Source organism: Erinaceus europaeus, chromosome 15, assembly GCF_950295315.1.
Source record: "Erinaceus europaeus chromosome 15, mEriEur2.1, whole genome shotgun sequence".
In the NCBI taxonomy this organism is placed as follows: Eukaryota; Metazoa; Chordata; class Mammalia; order Eulipotyphla; family Erinaceidae; genus Erinaceus; species Erinaceus europaeus.
The window spans coordinates 51,626,636-51,649,183 of NC_080176.1; the positions used below are offsets into that span (position 1 = coordinate 51,626,636).

General features: G+C 40.3%; 1 protein-coding gene across 4 annotated transcripts in view; it reads left to right on the forward strand.

Moving 5' to 3' along the window:
• The window catches only part of KIAA1328 (KIAA1328 ortholog), a 295,446-nt gene that overhangs the window by 237,730 nt on the left and 35,168 nt on the right, over positions 1–22,548 (forward strand). For 2 of the 4 annotated variants that reach the window (XM_060173759.1, XM_060173756.1), the window contains one exon: positions 12,612–12,708. In XM_060173759.1, coding sequence (XP_060029742.1) covers positions 12,612–12,708 — 97 coding nt within the window. Of the gene's footprint in view, positions 1–12,611; positions 12,709–18,215; positions 19,724–20,837; positions 21,290–22,548 lie in introns of those variants that run through there. The other 2 variants (XM_060173757.1, XM_060173758.1) reach the window with 2 other exon arrangements.

The following is a 22,548-nucleotide window of genomic DNA, read 5'->3' on the forward strand; positions in this document are numbered from 1 at the left end:
TGTTCTCTTTTAGTTTCTTTTATTCAGCTATGTGGAACAAAGAGATGTGACTTAGGAAAACCCAAACTAAAGTCAAGAACGTTTAAGCCAAAATCCTAACACCAGTAATATAACAGCCAGTCTTCATTTCTCTTCTACTCTTTCCTGTACAGTGGCATTTTCAGTCACTCCACATTTCCCTAGAAACTCCCTTTCTGAACAATCACTCGTCCCCTTTTATCTGAACCCTCAAAGCCAGGGCATTCTTTTTCTTGTCATGCTGAAGAGCTAGTAGATGCTTCAAGACCACTGAGCGCTCATGTCCCAAAACTGAAATGTTAGGCCCTCTGGCTGTAAAAGCATCTTAAAGCTTCTTGTATCTTTGGAGCCATTTCCTGTTTGCTCCTCTTTCATAGGTCTCTGATCACTCTTCAAACTCTGTGAGTTTGAGAAATCTGTAAAGTAATGTGGATTTGTCCAATGCTCTTGGCCAGGTCTTTCATTTTCTCTTTGGGTATTTTAATGTGGATTTATACCACATAAAAGCTACCACCGATTGAGACCCTACTAAGGGACTCTCAGTAAACTTTTTGTTTACTGAAGACGACTATTATAGACTCATGTGAAGTGAGAAGTCATCTCTGAAGCTTGTAGTTGTTCTTTCTTTTCTACTTTTGTGTGTCATCACTGAGACTTTCCCACTTTAGGCCAACTTTTTCAGATCAAAAGACAAAAGGAGAAATGGAAGGGTACTTTAGCACTGAATCTTCTCCCAATGTTAGAGGGGCCGGACTGGAAGGTGGGTTATATACCTGGCAAAGCAAGTACCTTGCCATGTGACTTAGTTTGACAGCCCTGTTCCTTTAAATGTGCTAGTTCTTCTTCTTCTTTTTTTTTTTTTTAATATTTTTCTATTATCATTATTTATTAATTGGATAGAGATAGAAATTGAGAGGAAGGGAGAAATAGAGAGGCAGAAAGACACCTGCATCCCTGCTTCACCACTTGTGAAGCTTTCCCCCTGCAGGTGGGGACTGGGGGCTTGAACCCGGATCCTTGAGCTCTGTAACATGTGCGCTCAGCCAGGTGCACCACCACCTGGACCCCTAATGTGCTACTTCTTATAATGATATGAGTGTACATTGTAACACTAAACAGATTTATATAGGTGAAGTGATTAAAGAGATGATCCAAAAGTAAAAAAGAAAAAGGAAAGAAAGAAAGAAAGGAAGAAAAGAAAGAAGAAAGAGATAAAATAATAAGTAGTCAAGTTGGGGTATCCAAAGTACAGAATCCGTATCTATCTTGCTTCAGGACCTCTTATTTATTTACTAGCTACTTTATTCTTATCATTATTATTACTATTACTATATGTTTAGTTATTAGAAGAGGTACCCAAGCTATATCTTAAAATTCTCAGAAGTCTAAGATGAGACTCGTTAAGAGCTGATGGCTGGACTAGCACAATACTCCTCTGCTATGTCATACATGCAACCAACCTCAAGCCCAGTCTCCACCCCACTGAGGATGAACTTTGTTATGCTATCTTTCCTTTTCTCCTTCAATCTCTCTGTCTTGCTACCTGAAAAATTTATACTGGTTGTGACAAAATAAAAAGTTGATGCCTTTCCACGGTGATCGAGCACAGAACTTATGCTCCAAGTTCAGTCCCTACCTATTCCAGAGCTGTCCCATATGCACCAGAGCTGAGCAATGCTTTGGTCTTTCTCTCATGAAAAGAGAGTTCATGCGTGTTTTCTGTTTGTTTTGCTTTGCTTAGAGAGAGACAGAGGCAGAAAGAAGGTGAAAGAGACCACAGCACCAAAGGTTCCTTTAATGTGATAGGGGCTGGGCTTGAACTTGGGCAACACACATGGCAGCGCAGCACTCCAGCTAAGTGAACTATTTCACTGACCACTCTAATTACTTATTTTTAAAAAATATTTTATTTATTTACTTATTTATTTGATAGAGACAGAGAGAAATCGAGAGAGAAGAGGGACATAGAGAGTGAGAGAAACAAAGAGACACCTGCAGCCCTGCTTCACTGCACATGAAACTTCCCTCCTATAGATGGGGACCAGGGGCTTGAACATGGGTCCTTGTGCATGATAATGTGTGCACTCAATCAGGTGCACCACCACCTGAACTCCCTCTAATTACTTCTTGAAAGATGCCCATCCCCACATGAAGTCACATTCTGAGTTACTCTGAGAGTTAATACATGAATGTGGAGGGGAAACAACTGAGTCCGCAAGTACTTTTTTTTTTTTTTTGCTTTTTTGCTTTCCATTGGAAGACAGATTGGTATACATCTATTCATGTCTTCTCCATTTTATTTTTTATTATCATTTTTTATTTATAAAATGGAAGCATTGACAAAGATGAAAGGGGTACAGCTCCACACAATTCCCAACACTAGATCTCCATATCCCATCCCCTCCCCTGAGAGCTTTCCTATTCTTTATCTCTCTGGGAGTATGGACCCAAGGTCATTGTGGGATGCAAAAGTTTGAAGTTCTGGCTTCTGTAATTGCTTCCCTGCTGAACATGGGAATTGGCAGGTCAATCCATACTCCCAGCCTGCCTCTCTCTTTCCCTACTAGGGTGGGGCTCTGGGGAAGCAGAGCTCCAGGACACATTGGTGGGGTTGTCTGTCCAGGGAAGTCTGGTCAGCATCATGCTAGCATCTGGAACCTGGTGGCTGAAAAGAGAGTTAACATACAAAGCCAAACAGATTGTTGACCAATCATGAACCTAAAGGCTGGAATAGTGCAGATGAAGAGTTGGGGGGGGCCTCCATTTTGTAGATAGCTAGTAAGCATATTTTAGTTATAGTCCAAAGGGCCTGTGTCTATACTACTTTTTTCCCCCTGAACCTGAAATCTGATATGCAGGTGGATCCAAGTTATTGTCTAGGGAGATGATGTCATGGCTAGAAAAGGAACAGAAAGCTGGATCAGGGAAGAGAGTAGCTCCCTAATATGGGAAAGGGGTATAAATATTGGTGACTATAAACCCCATAGATTTGATTTGGTCTGGGGCCACAACAAGTACCTTTTCATCTTTCTACTACTGTTTCTCTTTTATATCTCGCTAAACTGACTAGGACTTCCATTACAATGCAGAATAGAATAGTGAGCTTCTATAGCATGTTCCTAATGTCACAGGAAAAACAGGCAGAATTTTCTTAACCATTCAGTATGATTTTAACTGCTGAATTTATGAAAATGATATTGAACAAATTAAAGTTCTTTTCTCATTTACTCAGAGCCCTTACTGTAGTGAGTGTTGAACTTCACCTGATATTGAGCCAAACATGTGTATTTCTTCTTTATTTTGTTTAAGTTGATGAGTTGCACTGGTTGGAAGATATTGGTGTATAATGCTTTTTTAAAAAAATATAATGACCTCAGATTTTAAGTAAGAGTTATAGCTAGTTAATAAGACAGGAGGATTCCAATAAAAATGGAAAAGTAGGAATGCTGGGAGCCAGTTCATCTCTACCTTCTGGTAAAACTACCAATAGGGGAAACTGCCTTTGTTATGCATAATTCTGAATTGTATCAAGACAGAAAAGCAGGTATGGAGGCTGGGAAGGTAACATAATGTTTATGCAAAGAGACATCAAAGGTTTAAGTTTCAATGCCCACCACCACCATAAACCAAAGTAGAGCAGTGCTCTTAAAAAAAAAAAAAAAAAGCAGGAACTACAAATTAGACAACATAGGTGAAACAGTCCAATTCCTAAAAGTACGCAAACTACCAAAACTGACTTTAGGAAACTAAAAACCCTGAGAGGACCTGTAACAAGTTAAAAGAGTAAATCCATGACCAGAAACAAGTCCAGGGCCAGACATTTTGGTTCACTCTATAAACATTTGAAAAATACTTTTCAAAGGCTTCCCAAAAACAGAAATAGAAGGAATACAGGTTACTCATTTTAAGAAGCCAGTATTGAGCCAGAGGGAACCAGAAGAAGAAAGGAAGGGAAAAGAAAACCAAGGGTAGATGAAGGAAAAATAAAGAGATAAAAGGGAAAGGAAGGATAGAAGGAAGGGAGGGGGGGAGGGAAGGAGAGAGGAGAAGAGATTCCAGTACTATCCTAACACCAAAAAGAAAAAAGAAAATGACAGGAAGTGAAAATTACAAATCAGTATTCCTTATGAATATAGTTGGAAATATCCTCTGCAAAATGCTAGCAAAACCTAATGTTCATGGTATTAAAAGCATTAATACCATCAACAAGTAAGATTTGGCCCAAAAATGCACTTTGGAAGCAGCTTGGCATTAATTATTAAAGACAAAGAAAAATCACCCTGTATCCCAGTGAGTCTATTCCATAAAACATATATATGTAATATATAATTATATGTGATGTATATTATGTTATAAACATAAGTATATATTCATTTATAATATGTACATTAGAGAGTAACTCATACACAAGGGTGGGTAACTTACAAATACTTTCATAACAACTAACATATGTACAGGAAAAGAAAAAATCAGTGAGTTAAAGGGCAAGAAGTTTCCCCTGAAAAAGAAGAAGAAAAGAAGGAGGGGGAGGGGAGGGGAGGGGGAGGAGAAGAAGAAGCTTCTCCTGTGGTGTACTGCACCAAGTAAAAGACTCTGAGGTGGTGGGGGGGGGGGGTGGCATGAGGGTTCAGGTCCTGAAACACGATGGCAGAGGAGAACCTAGTGGGGGTTGTATTGTTATGTGGAAATGTTATACATGTACAAACTACTGTATTTTATTGTTGACTGTGAACCATTAATCCCCCAGTAAATTAAAAAAAAGGAAAAGAAGTTTCTCCTATAACAGACAGTGGCAGGGGTTCAAATTGACTCAGCTCTACCACAGAGTATTGACTTTGCCATTTTCATAAGTCTGAGAAGATTCCCTTGAGGATGGGATATATGGCCCAGGGCCAAATTTGGTCTTGTGCTTCATTGAAAGATAACCATGTCCAATGTCAGACAAAAACCACAAGGCCCCCAGGCTTGTGTTTCTGATCTACAGGTTGCAGATTGAAGGTCCCACAACTCCCACCTCAATACTGATTAATTTGCTAGAGGGATACAGAAATTGGGAAACCCATTTACTCACTAGGTCTCCTATTTTTTTAAGAAGGGATGCTACAAACAGGAATCAATATATCTATCTTCTTAGATCCATCTTCTTGGATCTTTCTGAAGATTTTGCTTCATTTCATGCACATGCGTGATTGATTAACCTAGTGACCACTGGCAACTGACCTCTCCTCAGAAGTCAGGGGATTCGAAGTTCCAACCTTCTAGTCACATGGTTGCTTTCCCTGTCAAACAATTCCCATACCGTTTTTTTTTTTTTTTTCTTACCAGAGTACTGTTGAATTCTGGCTTACCCTTCTTCTTCTTCTAGCGTTTGCCCTTCTTCCGTAGCCAGTCACCAGCATCAGGTTGAGCCTGATGTAAAGTTTCGAGACCTCCTTTGAATCTGGAGAGGTGGCAGTTGTTGACTATGTGGGTCATAGTCTGTCTGTAGCCGCAGGGGCAGTTCGGGTCGTCTCTGGCTCCCCAGCGATGGAACATAGTGGCGCACCGGCCATGGCCTGTTCGATAGCGATTGAGGAGGGCCCAATCATAACGTGCTAGGTCAAAGCCGGGTTGACGCTTGCAGGGGTCTGTGATGAGGTATTTGTTCTTTACCTCAGCTGACTGCCAGCTCTGTTTCCAAGAGACTGGAACAGAGAAGTTCAGTGTAGGCATAGGGGACCAGATTGGGTGACGAGACATCAAGCGTTGGACAGGGTGGGCGAAGATATCCGCGTATATTGGCAGGTCCGGTTGAGCGTAGACGTGGGAAATGAACTTAGATGATGCCGCATCCCGACGAATATCTGGCAGGGCGATGTTGCTAAGAACTGGCAGCCATGGAACCGGGGTGGAACGGATGGTTCCAGAAATTATCCTCATGGAGGAATATAATTTGGAATCGACCAAGTGGACATGGGGGCTACAGAACCATACTGGGGCACAGTATTCTGCAGTGGAATAGCATAATGCCAGAGATGATGATCATAGTGTGGAAGTGCTCGCGCCCCATGAGGAGCTGGCCAGTCTTGCAATGATGTTATTCCTCGCGCCCACCTTTGCTGCAGTTTTTATGAGATGTTCGTGAAATGACAGAGTGCGATCGAGTAACGCCAAGGTAGACTGGCTGGGCTTCATGCTGGATTCTCGTATCGTCAAGCTGCACATTAAGCTCACGCGAGGCCGAGGCATGGTGTAGATGGAAAACAGATGATTCCTAGCAGTGCTAGGGATTAGTCGCCATTTTTTACAGTAATCAGATATCAGAGACATGTCTTTTGTGAGTGTTTCCTCGAGGATGTTGAACTTTGATGCCTGAGTTGCACAGCAGATGTCATCGGCGTAGATGAACTTCCTTGAAGAAGTTTCTGGGAGGTCATTGATGTAAATATTAAATAGCATAGGAGCCAGAACAGAGCCCTGGGGGAGGCCACTTGAGACAAGTCTCCATCTGCTAGACTTGTCACCCAGATGTACCCGTAATCTTCTGTTTTGGAGAAGAAACGATAGAGTGTTGGCCACCCATGGAGGCAGGCATCTTGAGATCTTGACCAGGAGACCACGGTGCCAGACCGTGTCATAGGCTGCTGTGAGATCAGCAAAGACAGCACCCGTCTTTAAATTCTTCTGGAATCCATTTTCAATGTAAGTTGAGAGGGCCAGGGCTTGTTCGCAGGTAGATCTTCCTGGGCGGAAACCAGCCTGGGCGGGTGATAGGAATTTCTCTGTAAGATGAGAAATACGTGACAGAAGCAGCCTCTCAAGGAGTTTGTAACACACGGAGAGGAGAGAAATTGGTCTATAGCTGGCGGCCAGTGTTGGGTCTTTCTTTGGTTTCAAAACCGCTATAATCTTTGCACAACACCAAACTTTGGCTTACCCTGGTACAGGGGATTGAACCTGGGATCTGGGAGCCTCAGGCATTAGAGTCTGTTTGCATAACCATTATGCTATCTACCACACGTGGTAGGTATCTCTATTTCTAATGTTCTGAGGTATCTCCAGACTGTCTTTAGCAAGGGTTGAACTTGAACCAAGGTACATTCTCACCACCAGTATAGAAGTGCCCCCCCCTCATATCCTCATCAGCATTTGTTGTTTCTTTCCTTCCTGATGTATGACATTCTCACAGGTATGAAGTGGTATCTCATTATTTGCATTTCTCTGATAATCAGTGCTTAGTAGCATTTTTTCATTTGTCTATTGGTATCTCATTATTTGTATTTCTCTGATAATCAGTGCTCAGTAACATTTTTTCATTTGTCTGTTGTCCATATCCCCTTTCTATTTTTTAATAGGGTTGTTTTGCTGTTGTCACTGAGTTTAATGAGGTCTTTATATATTTTGGTTATTAGTCCTCTGTCTAATGCATGGCTTGTAAAGATCTTCCATTCAGTAGGGTGTCTTTTTTTTTTTTTTTTTTTGCCTCCAGGGTTATCGCTGGGTTTCCGTGCCTGCACTACAAATCCACTGCTCCTGGAGGCCATTTTTCCCATTTTGTTGCCCTTTTTGTTATTGTTGTTATAGCTGGTGTTGTTGTTGGATAGGACAGAGAAAAATGGAGAGAGGGGAAGACAGGAGGAGAGAAAGACACCTGCAGACCTACTTCACCACTTGTGAAGCGACCTTCCTGCATGTGGGGACCTGGGGGCTCAAATTGGGATCCTTACGCTGGTCCTTGTGCTTTGCACCATGTGCACTTAACCCACTGCACTACCACCCAGCACCCTTGTCTTTCTATTTTGGTGATGGTTCCTTTACTGTGCAAAAGCTTTTCAATTTGACATGGTACCATTGGCTAGTTTGTGTTTACCTAGATGCTAAACTTGATACTTCAAAGATATTTCTGAAGAAAACATCTTGAAATTTTCTACCAATGTTTTCTCTTTTTAAAATATTTTTATTTATTTATTATTGGATAGAGACAGAGAAAATTTGAGGGAGAAGAGATGATAGAGAGGGAGAGAGGGAGAGAGATACCTGCAGCACTGCTTTACCACTTGTGAAGATTTCCCCCCTGCAAGTGGGGACCAGGAGCTTGAACCTCGTTCCTTGTGCACTGTAATGTGAGCACTTAACTAGGTGCATCACTGCCTGGCCCTCTGCCAATATTTTTTCCTAAATACTTGATGGTTTCTAGTCTAACGTCCAGGTGTTTCGTCCAGTGGAGTTGATGTTTATGTATGGTGATATGTAGTGATCCTGTTTCATTCTTGTGCAAGTTATAACCCAATTTCCCCAGCACCGGTTGTTGAAAATATGCTCCTTTTTCCATTTAATGTTCTGGGTCCCCTTGTCAAAGTTTCATTGTCTATACCTGTGGAGACATTTTTCTGGGCTCTCAATTCTATTTCATTTGGTCTGAGTGTCCCTATTTGTTCAGTGCCTGGTGGGTTTGATGCTAACAGCTCTGTAGTATAATTTGAGGTCAGGAAACATAAAGCCTGCATTCTTTTCCTTTTTTCTTAGGATGGCTTTGGCAACTCCAGATAATTTCTTGTTCCAGGTAAACTTTTGTAGCTTTTGTTATATTTCCTTGGAAAAAAAATTTGGTAAAAACTTGATAGGGATAACATTAATCTGTGTATTGTTCAGGGAAGAATAGTCAATTTATTAATCCATGAACATTTTTGTATATCTTTTTTTTTATTTCCTTTAGTAGCAACTCATAATTTTCTGTGTACACATTTTTTATCTCCTTTGTTAAGTCTGTCCCTAAGTATCTAATTGCATTGCTGTTATAAATGGGATTGATGTCTGTATTTATTTTTCCAATTTGCTCTTTTCATAGAGGGATGCTACTGATATTTTTGTATTATTTTTGTTGCCTGCCACCTTGCTACATTACCTGACAGTTGCTGGGACTTTTCTTTTGTATTATTTTGTATTTTTTATGTATACTGTCATATCATCTGCAAATGATGACTAGCTTCTACTCTTCCAATTTGTATCACTTTTATTTTTTTTCTCTTGTCTTATTGCTGTGAATAGAACTTTCAGAACTACTTTGAACAGTAGTGATGATAGAGGATAGCCCTGTCTTGTAACTAATCTTAGAGCTTCTCATCATGGAGTAAGATGTTGGCTTGGGACTGCTGCATATCTCAACTAGACTAAGGAATTTTTCACAACAGTATTCTTCATGACAGCGCCAAATTAGAAACATCCCAATTGCCCGTCAATAAATAGAAAAGTAGAAAACAAATGCATATATTATAAATCAACAGAGATAAAACTCAAGGGCTAGGGGCCAGGTGGTAGCACACCTGGTTAAGAGCACACTCACCTGCTAGGGGAAAGCTTTGCGAGTGTTGAAGCAGGGCTGCAGATGTCTTTCTTCCTCTCTCCCTATCTCCCTCTCCCTTCTCAATTTCTGTCTGTCTCTATCCAGTAATTATAATGAAAAAACTTACAGACATAATATTAAGTAAAAGAAGTCTCAGAAATAATAATGTTTTTCTGTTTTTTCAAAATTCAAAAGCAGAAAAACTTAATCACATCTTGTGTGCATACGTGCATAGTAAAATTACAAAAAAATGAGAAAAAGAACGAATGATTGTGAGAATCTCGGCTGCCTCATGGAAGTGAGAAGAGGCTGTAATTGGTGTTGGCAGAGGTGGAGGAAACAATGCTGCCAGTTCTTTCCTTCTTACATTGGTACTTTCTTTATCATTTATTCTTTAAAAGTGAATATATACTGTAGTTGTTTTAAAATGCAGAGTAAAGCAAAGGGTCTAGAAAAGAGCTTTCCTAAACATTAAACTCTCAGTAATTTTCTTGAGTTAGTGAAGGATAGATGGGCAGACATCGACTCAGGTATTATATAAATAGGACATGACCTATTATGTTCAGTTCCATCTGTGTATGTAAAAATATATGTGTGCACTTATTTACATAATTATATTCACATATATTTACATATATAATCATATATATGTAAACTATAAAGTTTAGCATCATAACAAGTAATATTCTTACCATACTAATTATCTCTAAAATGTAGATATTTTATTTTGTATGTGTATATAGCTTTATGAGATGCATAATCGTTTAATTTTTGGTACACTTAATAATAAATGAAATTTTAAAGAAATGTCTTAAATATAATTTAAAACTAGCATGTGACTTTCTGAAGTTTAACAAGTAGTAGAGCTAAGAGAATTATTAAGGAATAAATTTGCATCATGTCTTACAGCAGTCTTCTTAACCTTTGAGGGATCCCATTTGAAAATGCATTTTTGGGGCCAGGCAGTGGTATACCTGATTGAGTGCACACTTCACCATGCTCAAGACCCAAGTTCAAGCCCCCGGTTCCCACCTGCAGGGGGGAAGCTTCATGAGCAGTCAAACAGTGCTTTAAATATCTTTCTCTCCTTCTCTATTTAAAGATGAAAAGAAAAGTCTTTTAAAAAAACAAAGAGCTTTTGCATGTTTTCTGGAAGCTGTAGTTCCTTCACTCATCTCAGTGAGTGAACACATACATACACATTATTGCTCCTACAGCTATGAGAGACGCACATTCCAGAAGTACATCCACAAATTTCATAGAAATTCCTAGAATGTTTAAAATACCTTTGAGTGTCTCCATGAAATGTGTTGCCTTCACCAAACTTTTAACTACTGTAGCAAACAGAAAAAGGTCAATATTCAAATCTTCTGTGTTCATAACCAAAAGGAAATTTACTATCTATTATGGCCAAGCACTTCTTTCTTCCAGCACCCAAAGTTCCCTCTGACTTACCTTCATCCCTAAATTTGTTCATTTTCATTTCCACTTCCGACTGTCAGATCTTACCCTAACAGTTACAGCAGCAGTGAACTGGGGTACACTCTATTCTAAATTTTGCCACAAGAATAATCTCTCTGAGGACCAATTTTTTATATTATTGCTAGTATTGTTTTGTTTTATTTTTTGAGGCTAACATACTGGTTAGGAGTCTGTAATGTGGAATCAAATAGACCTTGTATTCAAAATGCAGCCTTATTCTAACAATATGATACTGACCTTTTCACAGATGCCATTTAATTATGTATAAAATGGGGGCAATAATGTAATATATGGACTGCTGTAAAGATTTATGAGTTGCATGTAAAATGACTTTAAGTGATTAGAAAGGTACAGGAACACAGTCATGCTCAGTAAATATCTCCTGATATGATAAACATTTATCTTTGTGAGTTTTAACTTAGTGCTATAGCTAATACCATGCTCCTTACTTCTTCCTACCGCAATTCTATCTCCTGCATCAAATTTTCTCTAATCTTGTAAACAGATAGGATTTCTCAGACTTTTCATGCAATGTCTTGGGACACTGTAGGACAATAGTAAAAATGCCGGGATTGTACTATGTAGACACAAATACTAGCTCCATTACTCACTAACTTAGTGACCTGGGGCAAGTCATGTAAGTCCTCTATGATTCATTTTTAAATTGATTTAATAATGATAAGACCAAAGGATAATTGGGGTACAATTCCCACCACCCGAGTTCCGCATCCCATCCCTTCCCTTCCATTGGAAGTTTTCCTATTCTTTATCCCTCTGGGAGCATGGACCCAGGATCATTATGGGGTGCAGAAGATGGAAAGTCTGGCTTCTGTAATTGCTTCTCCACTGGACATGGGCATTGACAGGTGCATCTCTTCCAATAAAGCACTAGTTTAGCCTTGCACAGTTAAGAAAAAATGTGTGTAAATAAAAAAAAGAGTGGAAAAAAAAGAAAAATAAAGAAAAAGTGTGTTTATTTATTTTTGGATAGAGACAGAAAAAAGTTGAGAGGGGAAGAGAGATATTGAGAGGCAGAGAGACCCCCCCCCACAGTATAACTTCACTGCTTGTGAAACTTGCCCTGCAGGTAGAGAACTGGGCTTGAACCTGGGACCTTATGCTCAACCAGGTGTATCACTGCCCAGCCAGCCAACAGAATCCTTTGAAAGAAATTTGTAAGATTTCTGTCTCCTTTGAAAGTTTTGGAAAAAGGATCCATTTAATGTGAGAAATTTGGATGAAGAAGTGATGGAATTCTTTATTTTGTTTCTCTTTTAATATTTTGTTTATTTTATTTGAATGAGAGAGAAAACAGTTACAGAGAGACCAGAGCACTGCTCTGCTCTTGCTTATGATGATGCAGGGAACTGAAGCAGAGACATTGGAGCCTCAGGCATGAAAGTCACTTGCATAATCATTGTGCTAACTCCCCTGTTCAGTTTTGTCAAAGAATGGAAAGATGGTATGATAGGTTAAAAGGGAAAAAATAAAGCCATCAAGTTTAGAAACAAAGACAGTCTGTTACTATAATCTATGTTTTAAACAGAATGTTGTGGGTCTTGGAGTTTTATGCAGCCAAAAGGACTGAGTTTTTCACTTGCCATTGTTTCATTATGGGTGAAAATGACACATTTCTTTTTTTTCCCCTCTGTTTTTATCCTAATGCAAAAAGAAAATGACATACTTCTAAATCCTAGGAATTTCTAAAATCCCTAGTCAACTATTCATAGTTGACTTTTCCTTCTCATTTTATTGAATGTCCCAATTACTTTTACTATTATTCATTTAGGAACAAGAAAAGATGCATCCACCTCACCTCTGAGAACAGAAAACCAGAAGGAGCTTTCGACCACAACCACATCATCGTTGCAACAGGACACCTCCCGGTAAGCTGCAAGAATTCTTGAACATTCTCTAGAAAAACCCTCCCAATTCTTAGCGGCTCTTACCCCAGAGAAAGACAAAGACCTTTACTTGTAAGTGTATAGATTTGACCAGGTTGCAGTCATAGAATTTTTTTATAGTATGCCAGCTTCCTCCCCCCCTCCCCCCCCACACACACTTAAACACCAGTATGTCTGTATGAGATTAATTTAATCCCATTCAAAGCTACGGTCTATTTACATAAATCACTTTTACATTTACATAAAGCACCACCTTCCCTCCAGGACATTGGTGGTTCTTCTTCTTCTTCTAGCGTTTGCCCTTCTTCCGTAGCCAGTCAACAGCGTCAGGTTGAGCCAGATGTAAAGTTTCGAGACCTCCTTTGAATCTGGAGAGGTGGCAGTCGTTGACTATGTGGGTCATAGTCTGTCTGGAGCCGCAGGGGCAGTTCGGGTCGTCTCTGGCTCCCCAGTGATGGAACATAGCAGCGCACCGGCCATGGCCTGTTCGATAGCGATTGAGGAGGGCCCAATCATAATGTGCTAGGTCAAAGCCGGGTTGACGCTTGCAGGGGTCTGTGATGAGGTGTTTGTTCTTGACCTCAGCTGACTGCCAACTCTGTCTCCAAGAGTCTGGAACAGAGAAGTTCAGTGTAGGCATAGGGGACCAGATTGGGTGACGAGACGTCAAGCGTTGGATAGGGTGGGCGAAGATATCCGCGTATGTTGGCAGGTCTGGTCGAGTGTAGACGTGGGAAATGAACTTAGATGATGCTGCATCCCGACGAATATCTGGCATTGGTGGTTCAGTGGTAGGATTCTCACCTGCTCCGCCCCCTCTCCTTGTCACACCCTGATCTTCCACCAGTCACTTTTCGCTCCACCCTCTCTATGTCACATCCTGTTTCCACCCTACTTGGAGAGTATAAAAACAGCTGCTCTTCTGACTAAAGACACTTGGAAATTGCTTTCCGGCTCCAAGAGTTCCAGAGTGTATCTCCTGATCCCTCTCCCACGCAGCAGCCTAGATCGGCTCCAATTGAGTTCTCTCCAACCCAGAGAGCACTAGCTCAGGAAGAAGCACCCTCAGGCTATCCCGACATATTATTATTATTATTTTGTCTCCAGGGTGTTGCTGGGGCTTGGTGCCTGCACTACGAATCCACTGCTCCTGGAGGCTATTTTTTATCCTTTTGTTGCCCTTGTTGTTTATCCGTTGTTGTTATTATTATTGTTATTGCTGTCGCTGTTGCTGGATAGGACAGAGAGAAATCGACAGAGGGGAGAGAAAGATAGACACCTGCAGACCTGCTTCACCACTTGTGAGCTGACCCCCTGCAGGTGGGGAGCCGGGGACTCGAACCGGGATCCTTACTCTGGTCCTTGTGTTTCGCGCCATGAGCACTTCACCCGGTATGCTACTGCCCGGCCCCCAGTCATGTACATGTCCTTCCTCAACTAATAATGACAGTTGACAAGGATTTTCACACACACACATACACACACACATACACATACCTTCTCTCTCTTCATAGCTTTCATTAGAAAAAAATCTACTCCTTAGGAACTTAACTAATCCTTTTCAGTTTATGACAAAATTATTGCTGTAGTTTTCACTCACTGAGCTGATACTGGAGTTTGTAGTAGGAATTGGACTACAGCTAAAGGACTATCAATATTTACTTATCAGAGAGAGGTTTAAAGAGTTAATAATTTTATCAGACTTTGCTAGAGTTGGGGAAAATGAATATGGTATTAAACTTTCTCAGATCTAATGGTCCAGTCTCCATCATGCACATTTGAGCAGGATATAAGGAGCACCAAAAGAGCTTAACCTATGTCTCCTTGAGGATATGATTGTTTGAATTCTCAAATTTCTAGCATTCTGTCAGATGAATGTAAATTCTAAGACTTTTTTATTTTGAGCCATTTTTTTTTAGAAATGTGTGATTAACAGTTGTTTACAAGGCTATAAAATCACATCACACCCACCACCAAAATTCTGTGCCCACATCCTCTGAAATATAACCACCATCGTTCTCAAAAAAACCTTTTAGACAGTTTACGTCTATTTTTCTTATCTTTTCCTTTCTTTCTTTCTCTCTTTTTTTGTAAATTCATGTGTTTCAGTTCGCTTGTTTTACATATTAGTGAAATTATTTGGTTGTTGTCAAAGATTGAATTTTAAAGAAATTTTAAGAACTGCCTTGATCACAGAGGATACTATCCTGTCATCTGTGAAGCATTAACTATGTACCCAGCACTGTGCCAGGCTCCTCTGCTGCATTACTGATCTCATCTTCCTCACCACCGCAGGAGATGGCAGAACTTATTTCAAAAACTTAAGGCAACTAAGACTGATTGAGGGACTCACCTAAAACCAACAGTTAGGTGAGTTAACAGTTAATAAGAAGAGGTAGAGCCAGCATTACTGACTCTACAGCCCAGAATTGCAAATATTGTAACAAGTGATAATGATAAAATTTCCATTTTTGGAGGCCATCCTCAGTCAGAAGAAATGACAGAATTCACCACATTTCCCCCATTATTCCACTGTTTTATTTTTCATGCTGCTATTTTGCCAAAGGTTTGTAGCAAGTCATGTTGATAAACCACCTAATGTGGTGAATGAATGAGCTCAGTGTTAGCATGTGAATTACGTCAGGTAACCAAATTATAACAGCAAGCCAGACTGTTACCAAGGGAAAGCACATAATAATAATCATAATGATGAAGATGATGATGATGATGTCAGGTATTTGCTTCCCTGTGGAGATTACTTCGGTCAGGAAGGGGCACAGATTTGGGTAAGCAGAATCTGTTGGTTAAATGTGAAATCATCATACATTCCTGTAAAGGTACAGTGAGAAGAAAGGAGGGGAGAGAGAGAGGGAGAGGGAGAGGGTAAGGGAGGATAGGGAAAGGAAGAGTTGCAGCCCTGCTTCACCACTTGTGAAGCTTGCCCCCTGCAGGTGGGTACCAGGGACTTGAACCCAGGTCATGGTAGTCATAGTAGTGTATGTGCCCTAGTGGGTGTGCCCCCGCCTTGCCCCTAGTGCTCTGTCATTCATGATTGGTCAATCCATATTGACATGACGTTTTGTGATTCATACAGGTGTGTGCCATCCCTACACTGCATCTAGGTTATGGTGTTCTAGACACAGAGTTTTGGGAAATGTAGTTAAAACATGTAGACTTGTACCCAGGGCAGCTTTTTTCTTTCTTTATGGGGGGGGGGGTAATGGATTATAGTACAGTTGTTGATACATGGATACAATCTCTCATCTCCCTGAATTATGTTTCTGCAAAGCACACCTCTCGCTCCCCCCCCCCCCAAATCATTTTGTACTTTCATGCACCAAGATCCTAAAGTTCCTTTGGTTCCCTCTCTTCCCCGCTTCCCCAGAGTCTTTGCTTTGGTGCAACACACCAAACCCCATTCAGCTTTCATTTTGCATCTTCCCTTTCTGTCCTTGTTTCTTAAGTTCTACTAAGAGTGACATACCCAGGGCTGGGCCGTGGTGCACCTTGCTGAAACATCAGTTACAGTGCGCAAGGACCCAGGTTTAAGCCCAGAGTCTTCACCTGCAGGAGGAAGTTTCATGAGCAGTGAAACAGTGCTGCATGTGACTCTTCCTCTGTGTGTCTACATCTCTCCTTCATCTCTCCATTTCTCTCTTTCCTATCAAATAAATAAATATTTAACATGTTTAGAGGTCTGAGATCACCTGGTGTTTCTTCTCTTTTTGGCTTATCCCAGTTAATATGATTCCTTTAAGCTCCATCTGAGTTGACACAATAAAGGTAACTTTGTCACCTTTTTTTTTCTTTTGTTGCCCTTGTTGTTGTAGCCTTGTTGTGGTTATTATTGTTGTTGTTGTTGATGTAGTTCGTTGTTGGATAGGACAGAGTGAAATGGAGAGAGGAGGGGAAGACAGAGGGGGGAGAGAAAGATAGACACCTGCAGACCTGCTTTACCACCTGTGAAGCGACTCCCCTGCAGGTGGGGAGCGGAGGGCTTGAACCGGGATCCTCACGCTGGCCCTTGCGCTTTTGCGCCACATGCACTTAACCCGCTGCGCTACAGCCCGACGCCCAACTTTGTCACCTTTAATAGTTGAGTAGTATTCCACAGAGTGAATATACACCACCACTTTTTTAGCCACTTACCTGTCAGTTGGCATTTGAGTTGCTGCTATGGACATGGGTGTACATAGATCTTTCTAGATGGATGCATTTACTTCCTTTGAGTGTATCCTCAAGAGAGGAATTGCTGGGCTACAGGGTACATCCATTTCTGGCATCCTGAGAAAGCCCCAGACTGTTTCTGCAGGGTTTGGACCCATTTACATTTTCACTAGCAATATCAAAGTGTCTGTTTCCTCTACATTCTGTCCGGTACTTTTTGTTTCTGTCTTTTCTGATATATAGCACTCTCACTGGCATAAAGTGGAACCTCATTGTCGTCTTTATGTGCATTTCTCTTTTAATCAGTGACTTGGAGCTTTTTTTTTTTTTCTTGCTTTTTTTTACCAGAGCACTGATCAGCTCTGTTTTACAGTGGTGCAGGGAACTGAACCTGGGACTTTGAAGCCTCAGGCATGACAGTCTGTTTGCATAACCATTATGCTATCTACCCTTGCCCGGAGCTTTTTTGGGAACTTTTCTTTTTTTCGTTTTTTTGTTGTTGTTGTTGTTGTTGTTTTTTGGTGAAGATTCTATTCATGTCCTCTCATTTTCTTAAATGAGGTTGCTTGTTTTTTCTTCCTGGGTTTAATGAGTGCTTTCTATGCCACATGTCAAAGGACTAATAACCTAGGTCAGATTTTGGAGCCTTTGCCAGTTCATTTCTGATGAACCATAATAAGAGAATTTGTCTTAGTTTGTCCTGAGGCGTTCTCATAAAGGGCTCATAGTTGAGGAGTGTCAGTCTGGATTTTTAATCTTGATGAATGAGTCTTTACCACTTACTCAAATATATGTTTGATCACAGTCTTTTGTTTTGGAGAGATGTATGGGAAGATTAATACAGTGTCTCCCCCGTAAGGATTTTGTAGAACATCCACACCACCCATTTTCTGAATGGACCCTATCAATACAAGCCCAGGCTAAGATTGCTGTGGAGTCTCATACTTGAAGACCTTAAAAGAAGGATTCTTTAGTCCTGCTAATTTTTCTTTTTTATTGGGGGATTAATGCTTTACAGTCAACAGTAAATATAGTAGTTTGTACATGCATAACATTTCCCAGTTTTCCACATAACACTAGTTTTTCTTACTACAGCTCAGCTGAATATAGATCCTCAGAAACTCCTTAAATAGTAAGCATACAGCTGAAGAAAATAATGTGGAGCACACCAGGTTTTACTACTAGAAGGGCATGGCGGCCTCTTAACAATGTGTGCAGTTGGAAAGAAAAGACTCAGTACCATGAAAATCAGTTACCAGTAAGGTACACTGGTTGCTTTCCAGATTTCAGAATCGGAATTATTTAAATTCTTTTTATTTCAGAGTGAAGAAGAAGCATTACTGAAGCATTACTATAGACTACCTTTCAATTACATGCAAACCCGGGGGGGGGGGGGGAAACTCTGTTGGTTTTCATTCCAGCAAACATTTGAAGGTACTGTGGAAAACTAAAAACAAACAAAACCACCTTCTTGTGTCCACTTGAAATACCAAGCATTGCTGTGGAGGGGGGTAGATAGTATAATGGTTATTATGCAAACAGACTCTTATGCTTGAGGCTCCAAAGTCCCTGATTCAATCCCTCACACCACCAACAACCAGAGCTGAGCAGTGTTCTGTTAAAATAATAGTAGTAGTAGTAGTAGTAATAATAATAAATAATGAAATACCAGCATTTTCAAGATAAGAAAAGGAGGATTGGAGTGGGGCACATGCCTGTGGGAAATAGGTTTTCCTTTGTTGTGTGGAAGCTCTAGCACCTACGGAGAGCCCCGTCTCCTTTCCAAGTGCCAGCGGTAAAGCCAGGCATGGGAGAGCCATCCTTCTCATTCACAGTGTAGGCTGTTAATTGTAATCTCTGCTGCCTGTCAACAGAATGCGAAATTTTCATTCCCCATTCAAGACAGAAAAAATTGTGGCTGAAAATGTTAACATTTGCATTTTTATTTGTTGATTTATTTAAAGGACAGCCTATCCTACAGCAATCCATCACTTGGTGACACCCCAAATATGAATAATGTATTGTAGACTTGCAGTTACAATGTGTAATAAGTGCCGGGGACAGTCAAGGAATGTTAACTATCTGGCAAATGTAATATTTATTGACTCATAAAGTTTATTGCTTTTGAGGTTCAATAATACTGACCATAGGACATTAATATCATTTATCCTGATTCTAGCTGGGCACCTCTGTATGTAGAAATATTTATCTATCACATGAGAACAAAATAAATATGTGATTTATATCCAGCCCGAGCAAAGGGGGCTTTATAGTTTTCTGTGCTGAGAGTTCTAGTAACTTCTTTCTCTCCCTTTCACTTGGGGCCTCCATGTTGGTCACACATCCCGAAAGCATTCAAGAAAGGAACCCAGTGGTCATCTTGGCCTAAGAAGGTGGTGTCACTGAACTAAATGGAATCATGCATTCCTGCCAACTGGACCAGATGGCACTCCACCTAGAGTTAGAACTAGAGCGGTCTTTCTCCCTGTTGTTCTGAGATCCTGGTAGGACTGCATGCACCTTTACTCACAAGTTTTCCTGCCACCAGTTTAGCAAGTCTTCCCCCAACAGGAACTCAGAACTGGGAGGACTATCAATGACTCTGTCGTGAATGTAAATGTTAGTCATAATTAGATCTTTAGCGGGCTAGGCTATGGCGCACCGCTTTGAGCGCACGTAGTATGAAGTGCAAGAACGTGCACAAAAATCCCAGTTCGAGCCCCTGATTCCCCACCTGCAGAAGTGTCGCCTCACAAGCGGTGAAGGAGGTCTACAGGTGACTGACCATCTTTCTCTCCCCCTCTGTGTCTTACCCTCCTTACTCGATTTCTCTCTGTCCTATCAAAAAAAATTTAAAAATGGAAAAAATGGCCACAGGAGCAGTGGATTCTTGGTGTAGACACCAAGCCCCAGTGATAACCCTGGAGGCAAAATAAATAATTAGCTATTTGGAGCCTCCCAGAATTAGGTGTGTCCATTGCCAACAATGATAATCAGATAGGAAATATCCAGCTCTTGGAGCTAAAGAAGTTCTGTTAATTAGCCACCATCAGCTGTAATTGTCATCCCCATTAAAATGCAGAATTATGTATTTCTCCGTTATAAATAACCTTTCTAATTGTACTTGATGTATGCCAATTTAATCAAAAAGTATACTTGCAAGAGGCAGGTATTTGCATTAATGTTGCTTTGGCTCTTAAATCTTTTATCTGAAATTTGACTGGGAAGAAATCTATTACAGCTGTATTCCTTTGTATCATGGTGTCTTTTTCTATTTCAGTATATAGATCTAAAACCTTTTATATTAAAATGATGACAGTATCTTCAAGAATGGTTCAATGAAATACAAATCTTGCCACTTTTGAAAAATGCTGCCTAGTTCCTATCTCTCAGTCATAGGACAATGCAAGAACGATTGTACCACACTCCTAGGCAGAGGCAAATACCAGTAATACAGCAGCATTAACTTCTCCGTCTTTTGAAACAAAATGTTACTAGGGCCATCTTCTCACTGCCTTTCCCTAACTTCTAAAAAGTGTTGTGGATGACTCTTTTTTTTTTTTTTTTTTTTTTAATATGGGCAAGAACTGCAAGAGATGAAAGCAATTCAACAAACTGGCCAGTTCATTAAAAAAAACAACAAAAAATAACTGGAGTTGAAATTAGCATACTTCTCAGAAGCAATGTTCACGTGCCCCCTCCCAGCTTTTTTCAGAAAGGTTATATTTTTACCACAATACAGAGCTGAGGGACTTTGTTTTCCTTCCTTCTGAAAGAAACTAGGAGAATGGTTTTGTAGAGTTTAGTTGTTGTTGAGGGAAAACCAAAAATATTTGTGTGTTGGATGATGTGATAGCACATTAGGGGTGAGACCATTTTACAAAAAAAAAAAAAAAAAAGTGATTTGTTCTTTATTATAAGACCCTGATCCTTTAAGTTTACAGGTTTCTGCAGTGCAGTTGTCTGTGCACAATTACGCTGTCAGACAGCGAATGCACACAGCTCCTGCCCACTGATGTACAAAGTGAAGAGCCTGCCTCAGTAGATTAGAAACCAGGGACCATGCTTAGAAACCTTGGGCTGAGAGGATCTAAGCACCTTGAAATACAGAGTTTAAGCTTCCCTCTTTGTCTTGAAGACAGTATTCTCATTGGGAAAATGTCTTTTCACTTGGGGTTCTTTGCCCATCTGTTAAGTCCTTATATTTTTACATATTAAAGCTTTATCAGATGTTTGGCTTACAAATAGCTTTCCCCATTCCTTAGGTTGCTTTTCTGATCTTTAGTGTGTACAAACTTTTTCTTTTTCATTTTTATTTTATTTTAAGATTACAATGTATGATCCCATACAGTATCCACCAACAAATTTCTGTGTCTTCCCACCTCCCACTTCCAAATATGACCACCATAGTCAGACACCATATGTTTTAGGAACAGTTTGCTTGCTTCTGGTTTTGTTTGTTTGTTTGTTTGTCTCCAGTCACTGGGACTTAGTGCCAGCACTGTGAATCCACTGCTCATAGAGGCCATTTCCCCCCCCACCCCATTTTATTAGATAGGACAGAGAGAAATTGATAAGGGAGAGAGAAAAAAAAAAGGCAAAAAAACCAGGAGCTGGAGTCCTTGAAAGGCACCAGACTTTCAAGCATGAGGTCCTAAGTTCAATCCCCAGCAGCACATGTACCAGAGTGATGTCTGGTTCTTTCTCTCCTCCTATCTTTCTCATTAATAAATAAAGAAAATCTTAAAAAAAATAAAAAAAAGAAAACTGGGAAATATTAAAAAAAAAAAAAGAAGTTATGAAACATACACTCAGCCATCAAATATATGTTATTATGTTTGGGACAAAATCGATGCAACTGGAGCTGAATATGCTTATTGATGGAAGTAAGGATATGAAGAATAACTGCTAGATAATTTCACTCATTTGTCAAATAGAGAGAATTGAAACACATGAACTTGAAAAAATATCAACCCATATCTAAGACCTTATGAAAACTATGGTAGTTATTATTGGTGTGTGTGTGTGTGTGTGTGTGTGTGTGTGTGTGTGTGTGTGTGTGTGTGATGGGGCAGAACTTTGGTGGTGGGACTGGTGTGGAACTTACTATAAATCACTAATAAAAAAGAAAAACAATGGCGAGGTTGTCTGCCCAGGGAAGTCAGGTTGGTGTCATGGCAGTGTCTGCAACTTGGTGGCTAAAAAGCATTAAGATATCAGGCAGAACAAGTTGTTTAATAATCAGGAACCTAAAGGTAAGAATAGAGCAGATAAGACGGGGGGGTCTCCATTTTGGAAAACATTAGGAAGTCTATTTTAGGTATATTCCAAGGGGCCCATGACTTTACGTTTTTTTTTTTGTCTCCAGAGTTACTGCAGGGGCTCAGTGGCTGCACTATGAATCCATTGCTCCTGGAAGCTATTTTTCTTCCTTTTGTTGCCCTTGTGGTTTATTGTTATTTTTATTATTGTTGTTGTTACTGTTGTCGTTGTTGGATAGAAATTGAGAGAAGATGGGAAGATAGAGGGGGAGAGAAAGATAGACACCTGCAGACCTGCTTCCCCACTTGTGAAGTGACCCTCTTGCAGGTGGGGAGCCAGGGGGCTTGAACGAGGATCCTTATGCTGATTCTTGCACATTTTTTTTTTCCAGGG